This window comes from Etheostoma spectabile, chromosome 14 (genome assembly GCF_008692095.1).
Source record: "Etheostoma spectabile isolate EspeVRDwgs_2016 chromosome 14, UIUC_Espe_1.0, whole genome shotgun sequence".
NCBI lineage: Eukaryota > Metazoa > Chordata > Actinopteri > Perciformes > Percidae > Etheostoma > Etheostoma spectabile.
In genome coordinates, this window is record NC_045746.1 from 16,876,540 (window position 1) to 16,894,081 (window position 17,542).

Sequence of the window (17,542 nt, forward strand, 5' to 3'; positions counted from 1 at the left end):
CTAGCGGCCTGCCTCAGCAGTGGAGCGCTATCTGGCAACCTGTCCCCGTTCACGACTCAGTCTAATCTGCCCTATCAGCATCCAGCCGCCTGGACGCCTCATCCTAAACATACACACAATTATTCTGCTCAGCTAAAAGAGCAGTAGGTTAGTTAAAATGATATTATCTAGGATCATGCTTCAAAGGCGAGGCGAGCATATTCAGCCAGGATCAGGTATTATCTGTGTTTCTTGTCATTCATATCAGTAAAGGAAAAAAAAGAAGAGGGGAGATGTTTAGAGGGAAAGAGTGCAGCAAGCAAACACACACACACAGAGAGAGAGAGAGAGAGAGAGAGAGAGAGAGAGAGAGAGAGAGAGAGAGGAATGGTGCAGTGAAGACACCTGGATGGGGCACATTTCCATCTAAACTGCAAGATTATACAGTATGTTGTCTGGACTTGATCCACCTAGGTGTGTGCACGCATGTGTCTGGATATGTGTATTTGTGTAACAGAGAAGAGCGACTCAGTGATGGAATGATTAAATGTGTCAGTCGGTTGGTGGGTGGGTGAGAAAAATGCTGAAGCAGAGAGTTAACAAACATGCGGGACAGAGTCTCTTGCTGTACAACATATTCAAAAGGGCCCGATCAACCTTCTCCAGCTGTGCAAAAACATCAGATCCTGAATATAAGCTTTCAATGAAACAGTGACCTATTTCTGTACATAAGAGGAGGATTTTAAGAAGTTGCACAACATCTTATTAAAAAAAACTATTACTGTACCTGTTGGCTGAGACTTTACAGCTTACAAATATGTCAAATCTGGCATCCCACACTTCCACCATGAGACAGCGACAAGGACCGGCTTGCTTCAACTGCTCTTGACAGCTGCTCACCAACTGATTCTGAACACTCTTCAAGCCCAGTGTGCTTTAGCCTATAGGCAGAGGGCAGAGGCATGGTCTGATCATGACACATTTGTCAAGCCAGACAGATTCTGCCCAGAGCTTCCAAGAAATGAAAAACACACACTCCCAAAAGACACCCACACCCACACCCCCACCCACCCATTCGCACATGATTGGCTATGAAGGTGAAAAAAGCTCTATTAGTATTTGCCCTAACATACTTGTAAGGAGAGCAAATGCATGCACACATACACCCACACTTCTCCATCATTGTTCCTTTACATCAGACAAGTCCAATTTGTTGAGAGGAGGGGATCTCATGTAGTACATTGCAGTGCTAGGGGAAGTATTCAGATTTTTTACTTAAGTAAATATACTACAACCTAAAGATAATCCATTACAAGTAAAAATTCTTTAGTGAAAACGCCGCTAAAGTAAATGTATTATTAGCAAACTGAGCTAAAAGAATAAAACGTAAAAGCAGTCCAAATTCAGAAAAAGTGGAACCTGTAAGTACTATTATAGTATATCAGATTAATACTACTGATGCATCAACCACTTCTACTCTAAGACGTTTCTACTGTATAGTATATACATGTACAATTGTACAATATACATGTACAATTGTCAAGTTCAGTACTTGAGTAACTGTACTCAGAGATCAAGTAAAGATTAAAAGATCCTACTGTAAATGCTAAGACAACAACATGCATTGTTTTGTCCTTTTTTAAATGCATAATATGACTAACACCTTAAAGAATACTAAGACACTGTAAAAAAGGGTGTGAATACTGTACACAGTCTTGCCCAAAAATATACTGTATATATTGTTTTAAAGAACTGTTTGAAAATGATGTGAAAGAGGCACAGTGGTATTGTCCATGTGTACAACCTACTGGTGCATTAGAGAGGAGTACGCTGTCATTCAGTAAGACAGCTGCATCTCTACACAACTTTCTCTCTTTCTCTTTTGAACAGCAGGGTGCTGCCAACCTCCCCTCTGCTCCCCTCCAGCAACAAACCCCGCAAAAAAAACAAAGATGACACACACAAAAACACAGCCAAGCTCTTTCAACAGAATCCCGATAAAGACCTCAAAACGCATTAGACCGAGAAAATTAGACATGAGAATGACTTTTGAAGTTTGAACTTTTCTTTCTAGTCTCTTTGCGACGATACAAGATTTTGTTTTCTCCTGTTCGTCTTCCCTCCTGGGTTTGACAAAAAAAAAGAGCATCAAAGACAGCCCTCAAGCCTTTTATAGTACTCTGAGTGTGAGGATAACATGTGCTTCATCCACTACTTCCAAGCTTTGTTTTTGTTCCTAAGTGAACACCACAATTTCCCGAACAACAAGAAACAGCCTGTAAGTCCACATACAGAGCACACATACTAAAGACCACGAGAGAGCCTCTTCATAGACTCCAATTATAAGCCAAGAGGTAGGCAATTAAAATTCCCATCACAGGGTGTAAAAGTGTCTTAAGTGGCTCAGCTATAGTCCTGAAAAGTAGCTTGATGACTCTATTCATTTGGTGCCTGCTGAAGCCTCACCTTCCCATCACTTCTAATTAAGGAGGCAAAGAGGATCCAAACGCCTCTATGCAGAGGACTGGAGGTGGGGAAGAGGGGAGAGAAGGTGGAGAGATGTGAAAAAAGGGTATTGGAAACTGAATGACAAAGAAATAGAGATTGGTATGTTGACAGTTGAGGTGCAGAATTTGTTTTCTCTGTCCTGACACAGACAAGGTGTGATCACAAATTAATTCAGACTCAGACTTATAAATATTCAAACAGTCAAACTAAAACGTGTACTCAGAAGTCAATTACAGTTCTAAGAAAATCATGAGGTGTTACATCAAGACAGTCAGAGACAAATCTAACTTTGTTCTGTTTAGACTCCCTTAATCCAATAGTTTTCTTTTTCTCAATTTTGGCAATTTTGAGTACTTTTACTTTTGCTATTTTAAGTTCATTTAGCTGACAATGCTGTTATTTTACATAAGCACGATTTTAAATGCAGGGCTTTTACTGGAGTGATGTGTAGTGTAAAGTTCTGTGCTATTTGTACTTTTACTTCACTAAAAGGTCTGAGAACTTCTCCCACCACACTATATATCCTGAGCAACTCATCTCACTTTAACTTGCTTGGTTCTACACATTTTTGACTGTGTTACTCTTCTATTTCTTCTATCTCCTGCCTTCTATCCACATACAATAACTTGTAAATGTACTCCGTATTAGTTTAAACCACCAGATAGCTCCAGATAGTTCAGACAAAAAAGTTTCTACTGTTTGCACACCATTTCTGAATAAAAACATGTATTCTCGCTTTTGCTCTTCACCGCGTGCCTCCTTTCCCCTGCACCCAGAAGGCATTCTGCTCACAATGCTACACCGCTCACCTCTCCCCATCCCTTCACTTCTATATTCATCCCTCTCTCCTCTCCTCCCTTTATGCATCCCCATCTCATGCACATGTAACTCCGTGGGGACCAGCCATCTAAAGCCCGGCCAGTAATCCTCTCAGGATATTGAAATGCCAATCCTTCCTCCTCCCTGACCCGCACCTCCACCCCCATCTCTAAAGCCTTCCTGCAACCCTCTCTTCTTCCCTGCCTCAGCTAAAGCGCTTTGGATGTACCACTGGGGGCCAAGACATTCAACCCAAGTGTGTTCTGAACATACACACACAAACCACACATACACTGATGCAAAGGCCAGATGTCATAATCGCATCCTTTCTTGCCCATGCACAAATCAAGCATGCACAAAGCGTATTGCACGCAAGCATGGTAAAGTACACATATGAAAATGCTATTATACACATGTGGCCTGGTGCATGCAAAGCAGACTCTCTCTCTCACTCACACACACACACACACACACACACACACACACACACACACACACACACACACACACAGTATATGCATCCCTCATCCACAGCTGGATAAGGGGCCCCATGAGCCAGGGGCAAAACTGATCCCCCATTTACCCAGCCCATGCTGCGTCTCCTCACGCAACTCCAGTCATGTTTCCCTCTCTCCTCTTCCCTTTTATCCATTCCCTTCTTGACACGCCACACAAAACTCCCCCTGTCCCTTGGTGGCCTGAGGAGTCCTGATAAAACCCCATTTGCTTGGGAGAAATCCACTTCTCTGGTGTGCATGTGCAATAATTTAGTTTGAAGAGATGCTTTCAAAGAATTCAATTGTATTTGGTTTAAATGGGAGGGTTTTAATATCACTTGATTTAAAATAATTTTCATCCCCAAAGAAAGACAATAAAAATATGCATATTAATGTAAATTGATCCTGTGTGTCTACAGCATCTGTGTGGTTAGGTTATTTTGTCCATAATACAGCACCCATTAGGACCTTCTTTCCCCATGTCAGACTGTGCCCCTAAATCCTTAAGCTTTCTTGGCCCTCAGTTACCAGCTAAACCATACCACCCGCTGCTAACAAGCTCACTGTGCCCAGAAAAATGAATATGGTACAGTAAGAGGAGATGGGGAAAGAGTTGAAGAGAGGATAGAAGGAAGCAGAGAGTTGAGGAGGAAGAGGGCAGCAGTGATTATGTCAAGACTTGCAGCGAGAGAAAGAGAACATGGTGAAAAGAGTGGTTGTGGATGAAGTGGCGGGAGGGGGGAGAGAAGAGGAGGAGGGAGAGAAATTACCATCTAAGAATAGTGAGTTTATGTAGAGAGCAGGAAAGGATAAGGTGGGGGAAATGAGGAAGGAAATGGATGGTAAAAAAAGAAGAGATCGGAACACAGAGGGAAGGAGGGAAAAGATAGGTAATAAAGGATGATGAGGTGGAAAGAGGGAAAGGAAAAGTGAGTGGGTGTGTGTGTTTGTGTGTGTGTGTGTGTGGTGTGTGTGTGTGTGTGTTGTGTGTGTGGTGTGTGGTGGTGTGTGTGTGTGTGTGTTATTGTGTGTTGTTGCGTTGTTCCAAATCCCTGCTGCAGTATCATAAAGGTCAGTGAGTTTTGATGGTGTAAAGTCTTGGTGTGTAGGCGCAACACCTGTAAGACGTAAGTTTGAGGTCTGTGCGGGGATGTTTTTTTCAATTTTGTACCTAACCTGACTGCACAGGATTTCCCATTTATGCCTGCTCCTGTTGATGCGCTAACCCACTTAATAGTGCATAGAGACACTGGTCACTCCTAACCCCCCCAAAAATTATATTCTATTGGGCTCCTCTTGCAGCAAAAAAACCAACACGCTCCTGGTCTTGGGTGGATATCAGAGGGATTTGAAAAAAAGCTGACATGTGACTGTTGAAGTCATGAGAGGGAAGACAAGGCACACGGCAAAGAAAATTCCTAAAGCACATTTCAAAATCAAATCAAAATGTATGCTCCGTCTGTCTCTCACTCACACACACACACACACACACACACACACACACAAACACACACACACACACACACAACGTCAGCCTAAATCCTCCCTGACACAGAAAGTCTTCTGAAACCCCTGCAAACACACTCCCCTAACCCCTTGTCCAATCCCTTTGGATGACACGGTTAGCGGGACAACTCACACCCTAATACCCCATAATAACCACAAATCAACGCCATGGCAACTGCTGACAAGACAGACAGAGACAGACACAGAAGGGGGAGATAAAAGGAAAAAAGGTTGAAAGAACTGTGGGGACAGAAAAAATAATCACCACAGGTTTGTCCTTTTATGATATAGTGTCCCTAACCTTGGAGCTCAGGGGTTGTAACTAACTTAATCCCTTTAGGAAGTTGGAGACTGCTAAATTGTAGCTTGTTAGCAATGTTTGTGTCAGCGGTACCATCATAGGTAGGGTCTAGTATGAGTAGAACTCATATTCTTGTAAAGTAATTGTCAAAAGCATAGGGCTTTGTTTCACATTTCCAGACCTATCTCCACAGAGCTGTGCATTAAGGTCTGGCTACACCACACCACATTCTGACGCACACCGCCATCTGTACTTCGTCCACAGTGATCCCCACCAATCGGTCCCTAAATGTAAGATGGTAAGTGCCGTTAACACATTCTTTGTAAGTCTTTACAATCAATCCGCGAAAAAAACCAAGCAGGTCTGCCTAATTGCACAATCAAAATTTTCTTAAAACTTGTCAGCTTACTGGCTCAAAGTTTGTTGTGGTGTCCCAGAGCTAAGGGATTTTAAGAATGCCAACACACAGAGAGCGGAATGTGAGGAACATCTGGCCAGTGATGTCAGGCAATTATCCTGGAAATGTACTTAAGTTGATCCAGACTAGGTTTGCCATAACATCTTGTGTTGCGTTGAGTCCTTAATTAATCCGTAACATTTTACTTGAAGGTTTTTACTGTAGATAAGAGTGACATGACACTGTCATGAACACATGACACAGTCATGACATATAAACCCTAACCCAAACCATAACATTTCATGACAAAGGCAATGACACTTACTGAAAAGAAGCATTATCTCATAAATATTTATGACTTGTTTATAATGTTTATGACATGTTCATGACAGTTTTGTGTCACTCTTGTGTAGATACCTTCAAGTAAAGTGTAACCAAATAATCTTTCTTGCTCCTAGTGGTCAAATAATGCTAAATGCAGCTTCAAGTTTAAAACATTATTCGTGGAATGCAAGCATGTTGAATTGGGTAACTACAGGATAAAAAACTAACTATTGTCTTAGCAAAATCAAATTACATTACTAGTAAAATATTGCAGTCAGGAGCTTATGGGAGCGACCTTGATATAAACTCTTGATTAAATGTCACTGATGTTGCACAATACAGAAATCTGATGCATACTTCATCCACATAAAGCTGTCCTTTAGCCGCTCACTGACCCGTCCAGTTGTTACATAACATTTACAGTTGACCAACAATTGAATCTGCCACTGAGAGACACACACATATAAATACTCTCAACATAAATCTCCTCAAAGCTATCTTTGTACACCCAGAGGCACAATATCAGCCATAAACCCCACTTTTAACATATATAATAGACTCAATCCATGTTTTTACTTTATCCTTTAAAGTAATAAAGTGAGAGTCTATCATGACAACACATTCATTCATTATTCAGCTCATTTTCTCTAGCTAATTTCCAATCAGTTGCAAAACACTCACCATTCTCACTTTCTCATTCTTTTAACTACCTCCTTCGTTCAGCACATTTCAGACTAATATTTCAGCATTTTTAAGAGTGAACAAGATTTTTTAAACATACGTACAGTACAGTAGGTGACAGGTAAATTAATGCGTGCATTTGTACATTAGAGAGTGATTGTCGGCATTCAAGCCAGAATGGGGCCTTGTATATTTTGTGTGTGTGTGTGTGTGTGTGTGTGTGTGTGTGTGTGTGTGTGTGTGTGTGTGTGTTTTGTCTTTTCACACTTGAGCTCCTCCAAATAGTGTTGCTGCAGAGCTGGTTGACAGGGCTACTTGGCAAAGTGCTTTTCAAGCCCCTGGCTAATGGCCTGCTGAAGACTTCTGCTGATGAAAATGAGATCACCTCTACGGGGCGAGACATTTTGCTCTGTCTGCAATGAGGGGCAGTGTATAAGGGAGGAGTATGGGTCGCTATAAGCATACACACAAATGAACATCAGTCTTCTGGATGCACATTTGGTTTTGAATGCCGCTGTATGTGTGTGTACAGTACTGTATATGTTGATTTATGCATGTTGAGAAGCTAAATAAATTGCAAGCATATTCAAAGGTCACTGTGTGTCTGAGAGTGTGCATAAATCTATTCATGTACAAAGTGATACACAGCACCTGCAAGTGTGCATATGTATCTATGTCTGTGAATATACATACATACATATACTTTGTTGGTCAACTTGTTGTGGCGTGTGTGTAATATATATATATAAGAAGCCAATTCTTGCTGAATTGACAAATGTGTCAACTATGGTTAAAAAATTTGTTTTTACGTAACAAAACCTTAAAGGTCAGAGGTGTTTTTCACAAAGCTAAGGCCATACATTTATTGTGCAAAGTTATTTTGTTTTAGCCTTGTAGTAAACCAAACGCAAAATCAGTCCCAGCTGGGTTTCAAACATTAGCATAATCTTTAGCAATACAGCATGAATATTCTGAAAAAACCAAATTCAGTCAAATCAGCAAGATCCTTGGACTTCAAAATATGGCCTACTACAAGATATTCAAATTGAGAAACACATACAGTGCGAGCTAATATAAAATTCAGTTTCAGCTGAGTTGTGTGCTGGTTTGTCCCATTTGCTACTTCTTCTTTTCAGAAATGCAGTGTGACCTCATTATTGCTCAGCTGTTGGTTTCCTGACTGAGCAGGCTTGTGCTTAAAATGTAAAATGCCTTTTTCTTGCATATGCTGTCATGTGTGTGACTTTGTGTAATGCGTGGGGTTATTTTTAAAGGTGAAACTGGGACTCACCAGGTAGGCTTGTGGATACGTTGACCTGGGTGTAGAATCTCTTGTTGGGCAGCAGCTCTGACACGCCGTTCAAGGCTTCGATGGTGAACGTGTAGTTGGTGTTGGGCAGAAGATTGACCACAGTCACTGTTCTTTCTGTAAGGCCAACCTGCTGAGGCACAAAGCCAACACTCGCCCCGCATGGCTCGCACTGCCTCCCGACGCACCTCCGGCACCCCACACTGTAGGTCAGATCCACCCTGCCTCCTGTGTCGGATGGTGCGGCCCACTCCAAGATCAGTGTGGACTGCTTCAGGGTGTAGACCAAGTCTCTGGGCGGGGATGGGGGCCCTGAAGAGACAAGAGTAAGAAAATTGCATTTTGATTGATTGTTAGGATTTTTTTTTTTATTTTTTACACACCCAGAAATAGAGAGAGAAAATATGTACTCTTTTGTAAACATTAATAGTTAATCAAACACATCTTCACTTCTGTAATTCTTATGAGCTAGTGGTGTCAGTAAAACGCGTAATTAATGGTGTAAATGCAAACCCATTTTAACATCAGATTAATGTTCTTTTTGGCCTAGCAAATTTGTAGTTTTTTTTACACATGCTGTTGCAACAAGTAACGTTAGAAAAACTACAACACCACACCAGATCTAGGTAGACCGGAAACAAAACAACAGGCACGCCGCACACACTTGTTTGGGTTTGCAAGACGGCCAAAGAGTAGTAACGTTTCAGTGGATGGCGAGTGCGAGACGCCGATATGGATGGCAATAACATTCTGAATGGAAAGTTTACTTTTTAAAAGTTACCAAATGGTTCCATTGACAAGACCAAAGTGATATGTGTGTTTTGTTGTTGTGAACTGAGCAATCATCTCGGCACGTCCAGTCTGAAATACCACTTGTTGGCCAAGCACACAGCTGATGCGAATTCTCCGCCCCCCTTGTTATTTTGTTATTTTGGTCTAAAATGTGTGATTAATTGAGATTAATTTACGAGTTAACTATAAGATTAATGCAATTAATTGAGATTAAATATTTTAATTGTTTGACAGCACTATTATGAAGCAATTGAAATTGACAAAAGGGTTTTACACTTTGTCTAATTATGTCACTACAAGCCATGTCTGTGACACACACTAAAGCGATCATAGCAGCAGGAGCATTATTTACTCCTAAACGTTGCACTCAAAGACTACTTCCTACTATCCGCTTATTTTAATCTCTGTAACTTTGAAGCTGGGCATTTCTGGGGAAAAAAAAGGGGCTTGTATAAAACTTCCCAGGAAAAAAAAATATATCAATAACATGTTTAACTGTAACATAGTTACCTGTATGATTTTATGAGATTACTTAAACATTTTCCTGAAGCTTGACCTAATCTCACATGAGGGACTTAGTATGTCACATTATGATAATCCTGTTTTATCCGGGATTTGATGATGAAAAACAATTGGTTTAATAAAAGCCATTTGAACCTTAATCGGAATAGGCGATTAAAAATGTAGAGTTGTTGCTAGGGTACATCATTATATGCTGCAGTTTTTTTAGTTTGGCAGAGAGAGTCAAAAAAGCATGGAGGGGGGATTGTAGACGATGCAGACTAAAAGCAGTAGCTGTGTGTTTTGATGATTTACAGTGACATTAGCTTTTGTTTGAATATGTGCGTGCATGTGCATGGATAACAAATCTGTCCGTTATGTGCTAATGTCAACAGTGCTGCGTGGAACAAATCCTCCATTTACTATCAGTAAATGAAGGTGAGTTCAAACGGAAAATGCTTTTAACTCTCCAGGAACATTAATCTAAGTTCATAAAACGATTGTGATATGTCAAATGTATCCCAAGAGTCTGAGCTGCATACTATAAAGTCTGCTTACTAAGTCTATTAAGCACTTCAGGGTTTGGCTCCTAAGTACATTTCTGACTTGCTCACCAGTTATAACCCGATCAGGCCTCCCAGGTCATCAGGCAGAGGTCTTCTAGTTGATTGTGGTGCTGTTTTGGGATTTTATTGCTGATTGATTTGGTTCCTTTGTTCTATTCGTGATTTCAACATATTCTTTTATTTGTGTTGTTTATGCAACCTATGGGCTCATGTTTATGCTTCTATTTAGCCAATGTAAAGCACTTCACGTGTTATGAAATGTATAATATACAAAGAATTGCCGTGGACCGAATTATACAGGCTGTGTATGTGTGGTGTGATGCACTAGGTAAAACATGGGACTCTAACAGTGTGTCTCTGGATTATAGCCAATATAGTCATCAGACCACTTTCTGATGCACAGGGCTTTGCATGTTATGTAAAAACCCCACCACCACACGTGACAATAAAGTTAAAATAAAAATATACAGTCCACTATTTGAAGGTCTGTAAGATGTCAGGCTGGAGGACTGTATCTCATCACTAAATCAGTGTCCTGACTGACCTGTGCCATTTCCTGCAGGTTCTTGCACACGCAGGCTGAACAAAGCTAAGGTCCATTAAAGGCCATGAATTTTGTATGTGACCATGTATGTGTGCCCATGTGCTGTGTAATGAATAAGTGAAGGTGTGCTGCTCTGTGCGTGCTGTCAAACACGTCACATACCACAGCTGAGTCCTGCTCCCAGACACACATGGAGCACAGAGTTACATAAGCCCTGAGAGCATTTAGTGAATGAACACGCTAACACACACATTTGATGTAGCCACAGCTGGGCCTTTTATTTACATCTCTCTCTACTTAGGTGCTTTATCTGCCTAGCGCTCCCTCTTTTTCTTAAAGTTTCCCTTTTTTCTCTAATCATCTATAAATCTGAGTTATTAAAAGTTTGACCTCCCGCCTCTCCTGCTCCTCTTTTTTCCCCATCTTTTGCCCTCCTTTCACTTTCCATCTGTGTCCATCTTCCATCTCCCCCCACCCCTGTGTAATCCAAATGACTCTTTGACTCCCTCGCCATTGCAGGCCCAACATTCTGAATCATAACTTGCTCTTGATGTTGTGTTTACAATATTGCCATTGCAGCCCATGACGAGTCTGTATATATGTTTTCCCTGAGCCAGAAGCTAAGACCAAACTTTAAGATTTTAATGACTCAAAATATGAGTCCATTGTTGGACTCCATGTTCTATGTGTGTCTCCCCCCCCCCATGACAATGGAGTTGTATACCAGTTTATAAAAGAAGGAGACATAAAGTAGCTTCTACAGAGAGAAAAAGCAGGACAGACCAAAACTGAATACAAAGATATATTTCTGTGACCACAGTAAGACATTTCCTTTCACGTTTTGCAAAGTTATACTTTGCCCCTCAACTGCTAATGGGAGATATTTAATAGTGTGCTGTAATGGAAAATTTTATAAATAGTCATCACTAACAATGATAAAGTCAGGAATTATTACAAGATGAATCTCATTTGTAATAGTGTACTGTGTGTTCTTTTATGTTTTTCAAAAGGATTCTTAAAACAAGAAGAGTTTATTATTTCAAAGAGACAGCAGTGGCTTCTAACTGTGGTAAACAGAGTAGGCTTTAGATACCTCCTAGGCATGAATGGCAAAGGGAAAAGACTAAAATTACACTGGTATTATTCTTTAATTGCTGAGATAATAAGGTGCGCATTTCAAACCTCATTCATCTGACAAAATCTCCCTTTTCTTCTATTCTTCTGATTCTAGATTAATCAAGCTCCCTCTCTTTTTGTCTCTTACTTCATCCGTACCATGCAGTGGATTAGCCGAATCGGGGGATGATCATAATTACAGAATCAATAGTGTAATTAATGTGGTCATTAGGCTGCTATAAATGTTATCACACCGGGATCCGAAAGCTCAGCGATCAATATTGTAATTACACCCCTCCATCACAGTTACCATAAAAGCCATGATGACCTCACACTTACACACACACATACATATACACACACTTGCATATACATATATATATATATATATATGCAAGTAAAAGTGAATGTATAAGAACACACACACACACACACACACACACACACACACACACACACACACACACACACACACACACACACACACACACACACACACACACACACACACACACCTTGTGACCCTACTGTTTTATTGCCCTGAGTTCTCACAGAATAAAGAGCCCATTATTCCTCCATCTAATTACTGAGCTATATCAATAGGCTGTTCTCCATGCAGAAATCAATAGGGCTACCCTGTATGGTCTTTGTCTTACTGGCCTCGTAGTGCCTCTTTATTGGAGAAGAACGGCATTCAGGTATGTGAGAAGGGGTGAGAAAAGGTAAGAGATGAGGGATGAACGGATAATAGTGGGCAGTGGGGATGAGATCATAGATTTGGTCGCTTGAGGATAGAGGGATGAGATTTCAGTTTAACAAAGGCAAGAAGAATCGGGTGATAACACTCATCAATGAAAGGATGAAGAGGAAGGGAAATGTGAAGAGGCAGTTAAGTAGAAAGAAGAGGGATGATTGGCCGAGAAAAGACGACGGACAGAGAGAAAGGAGGAAGATGCGTGGGAAGCGGTGAAAAAAATGGGGTGGTCCGGTAAAGGGGTGGATAATGGATATAGAGCAAGAAATAGATATTTAATGTCAGAATAAAAGGTGGGGGAATATGGAGAGAATGTACAAGGTTAAGCCAAAAGATGGAGAAATTGGAGTGATGGACTTTTTGGATGAATATGTGGACCTAATGGTAGGAGAAATGGTAGGGGGGATGAAGGATGGGTGGGTGATAAAAAGGATAAAGGGTAAGAGGCACAGACAATGGCTGCAGTGGATGGATACATAATGTGTGTATACTATTAGATGAAACAGAAGAGTGTGTAAGCACAGGTCGGGAGGGGAAAAGTCCACCTTAAAACTAAAATCAAAGTCAACTAAAATAACATGTATGACCATGAGGATGTTTTCTCTATGGAAGGTAAAAGGACTGAATTCATCCGATATCCTACCTAAAACATACTTTAAAATAATGGCCCCTATTTTATAACTCTCTTTCAAACATGACGGCAGATGTTCTGTGTTTGCTGATGCTACACACATGCATACACATTTTTAGAGATTGTAGTTGTAAAAACTCTTTTACCAACTCACAACTTTATAATCAGCTCAGCAGCAAAAGGCAAGTATCCCCAGTCTCGAGTTTTGAGACATACTTGTTCCTGGGATGATTAAAATTAAACGCTTGGCATGTTTTAGGTGGACTTTTATTATATCAAAGGAATGCAATACTAGAGGCAGGGTATGAGGTGAAGGAGAAGTGAAGGTTGGGCGAGATGAGACATGGAAGTGGGGTGATGAGGAGGAGCCGGGAGAATGAGGATAGATACACTGTGGGGGTGGGTGCAGGTCAGACGAAGAGGTGATGAGACAAAAAAAGGGGAGGTGGATAAGGATTCAGGGTGAAGGCTGGGTAAAAGCGGTCTTTAAGGATAAAGAAATGAAAGGCTGAATGGCTGAATATGATACTGATTGGCTTACAAACATTGGATTGCTCACTTGATGCAAAAATGTCTAGATGAAGGGATACACTGTGTGAGCGATATGTTGTGAATGCCCCTGGTAGAGGAAAAGGTGCAGTCAAACATAAACATATATATTATCTTATTACTTGTGCATGGTGCTGAGGGTGTGTCCAGGGGGGTTCTGAAGTGGTCCTCCTCACAAACACACGCCACAGATCCTTCCTCCTCTGCAACACTGTTGGCTGGGCAGGGAAAACACTCCTGCTGCCTGGAGGACATCTTATAGGAGCCACGGGGACATGCTGGAAAAGAACACAGAGAAATATATTAGATACAGTATATCCACAAAATTTGATTAATCAGTAATGTGTGCTAAATCCCACTGAAAGACATATTTTATGTCAATTTCTGCACATGGGATGACCACATAAATCCCTCATTGTTATGTAAAAGAAATTGAAAACCATGATTTATTTCTAAACAGAAGCTGAAAAAAGTTAGTCACCTATTTAAATAAAAAAAAAAAATTATTATCATAATTTATACAACTTCTGCATTTTCACTTATTTGCACAGGAACTCCAATCTTCCACTATGCATTTTAAAGCCAAAGAAAAATGCTCTAATCTCCCTTTTAATTCATGAAAGAGAAAATTAAGAGTGAATGGAGAAAAAAGAAAACAAGGGAACGCAGAGGGAAGTACAGACAAGATACAAGATATGATTAGAGGAGACTGGCTAAATTCATCTGGCAAACACAATTCTCCCATTACGTGTGATCAGTGGCTTTGGCAAATGGCATCAAAGGCTACTGCAAAACCACAAACTTAGTGTTGTTGTTTTCCCCATTTTCAACTTTGCCTGCTAGTTTTGAAAAAAGATCTCCCTCTACAGTCAGTGACACAACTACTCCACATGAAAGAGGGACTAGGAGAGGTGAGAATGTGGACGAGGGCAATAAGCACTCATGACCTCAAATGCGCAGCACACAAGAGTACACACCATGCAACAGAAGTTTATCAATGCATGTGTGACAAAGGGGCGATGCATAGACACATACTCACAAACAGGCTATTTTACACACTCCTCCTATGCAGTTTCATTTTCCACTTGCTGTGGCTTTATAGCAGGTGATAATGGGTGTGAAATCAGGCAGCGAGTTACCGCTCGATGCTCTGGTCTCCTCTCTTCTGAGACCGTATTCTAAACAGCAGGTCTACATTAACAGATCTGGTATGCTTGCTCCCTCTTTTCCTTTCTCTCCTCTGCTCTCTTGCTATTCTAATACATCCGTCTTTATTATTCCTTTACCTCTCATCATGGCTTTCTTTTTCTCTTCTGTTTTGTATTCTACCTTTCTCCACTTCATGTCTCCCTCTAATCTGCCCCTCTCTTTTTTATTACCTATTTTTTATTTTCTGTGCAGTAACTGAGCGGATATTCAGGCGTTTGATTGGCATTTTGGCAACTGACTTTTGCCTCACAAGTCATGTTTCCATCAAATTGTCAAGCAAATTTTAAGGGAACTTTTAAAAGTTGCCAAAAATAAAAAAATAAAAAAATAAAATGCGAATTAGAAGCATTTCCATCCACTGGTGTAGAACGAATAAACTAGACTATGCAAAGTGTGGTTTCGTCACAAATTGACGTTGCGCTTGGATTAAGATTGCAAACCAGCTTGCTAAATCAAAGAGTTTAGAAGCTAAATTGTTTGGCTAAATGGATTGAGGTACAAGTTGGCCACATGTGCAGAATACAGGGTTGTGGCAGAGACATTTGGTGTCAGTAGGACAACCGTTCACCTCTGTGTTGTGCAGAGGAATACGGTTCAAGCTGTCGAACCAATTCCTACATTTACCCAACGTGGCTGAGGCACAGGCAATAATGCACCACAACTCCACTACACACCTTGTCCCGATCCTTCCCCCATCTGATGGATACCGGGTCTATAGTCATGTGAGTTATATGTACGCTAGGTAGCAACTTGTTTGGCAAAGCTGCTTCCATCTTCCATTTTGTGCATTAACTCTTTTTCAATAAAGGCAAAAACCACCTCAAGCAAGCGTAAAGTTTTTCAGAATTTTGCCATCAACCTTTTTTTTAATGCAATACTTCAAAATGCACATACAAATACGTTGATGTAAACATGACTATGAGAATACATGTACAATTTGCTGGTTAAAAAGGCGTGAGTTGAAGACCTCAACAACAAAATCCATTTTTGTCCTGTGTGAGGACATCTCAGATAGCAATCTTGCAATTGGACGCTTACCAAAACCAAAGAAAAGTTGAATGCAATCAAGAAAAATGATTAACGCAATCACAAAGACTTATACAGTACAAGGTTATTCCTACTGACTGGAAAGCAAGCTATTATTATAAATATTAGCTAATGTTAGCAATGTGAGTCATCTATTTTATTATTCTATCCAGCCATTCAAGAGAGCAGACCTATTTCAATTATGTGACAGAATTTGAGGTATAAGCAGTAAGTGGAGTTTTATGATGCTAGAGCTTCTCTCCCACCACTGGCACCGTGTCACACTAAAACACAGTCAATTATGCAGAGAGGAGATGACAGGTCCGTGTGTGAGACAGTCAAGTTAAGGAACACACAGCAGGTGCAGAGACACACACTACAAGCTGCTGTTCCCAAATGCTTTTGGACTGGGCAACACAAACACAATAATGAAGGAAGGGGGCCTCTGTTATTCCACCTTTTTTACTCAGCCACTTTTACAGAACAAGCACAAAAGGCCTGCCATCAAACATCGATTAGCAGGCCTCGTCAGCCTCTCGTGGCTCAGACCACAATGAGTGCATGTAAGTATGTTTTAGTGTGCCTGTTTACCTGCCATGTGTGTATGCCTGCAAAATGTGTCTCCAAGGCAGTAAGAACCTTGTAATCGACTTTCTAATGTCTGTCATTACACTGAGAAAAGCCTCTCACTTTCAGCTTACAGCACAGCCAAGCACGGGGACCTAACAGAAAAGATACACTGTCAAGCAGCACTGAAGTAGACTCTCTTTGTTCCTGACCGTGCTGCCACTATCCTTCCCTCAAAACGCCAAGGACATAAAGCGTGAATAGCACCCGAATCAAGGCAAAAATTATGCATAGATGTATGAGTAAAGAAATGGGTTTTGCATTTTCCACCTATCATGCTTAAAAGCAGGCTAGTCAGTCAGTCAGTCAGTAGTATTCGTGGCTGGCTGCAATTCCGACTTATCTCTTCAATTCAGCGTGGATACACATTTAGCCAGCCCACCTTGGAAATGTGTGTCTAATGATAGGGGTGTATCAAGACAATATGTGCAGCTCAGATAACAAAAGGAGCTGGCTTCGTGAGCTGCCCATCATTCTACACAGCAAGGGATCATTCGAAGACACGCCAACAGCCAATGCCAGGAAAGCTCACGTCAGTCAAAATGGGCCAGCAGTCGCCTACCAATGGGAGAGTGTGGAATCTCTAAAATGTATCCAACAGTGAAAAAAAGAAGTTGCTTGTACAAAGACCACTCCAAACATTAGAAGATGTTTTTTTCCCATCCCTTCTTTTCCTTTTCATTACCAAGGTACACATGCTAAACTGGAAGTGAGAGCATCAGGGAGAGAAAAGGAGAAGGGGTGGTTAGAAAAAATTGAGAGACAGAAGGAGAGATCTGCCAGGACAGCTGGCAAACCAACTGATGAATTTGTCCTAAGTGCCAACGGGGAGCCTCTATTAAATGGAACATGGTCGCAAATGTACACACACACACACACACACACACACACACACACACACACACA

General features: G+C 41.0%; 1 protein-coding gene across 1 annotated transcript in view; it reads right to left on the reverse strand.

Moving 5' to 3' along the window:
• Window positions 1–17,542, reverse strand: part of epha10 (EPH receptor A10) — a 144,331-nt gene that overhangs the window by 36,596 nt on the left and 90,193 nt on the right. The window contains exons 4-5 of the mRNA XM_032535193.1: window positions 13,897–14,052; window positions 8,304–8,633 (exon numbers count right to left, since the gene is read on the reverse strand). Coding sequence (XP_032391084.1) covers window positions 8,304–8,633; window positions 13,897–14,052 — 486 coding nt within the window. The remainder of the gene's footprint in view (window positions 1–8,303; window positions 8,634–13,896; window positions 14,053–17,542) is intronic.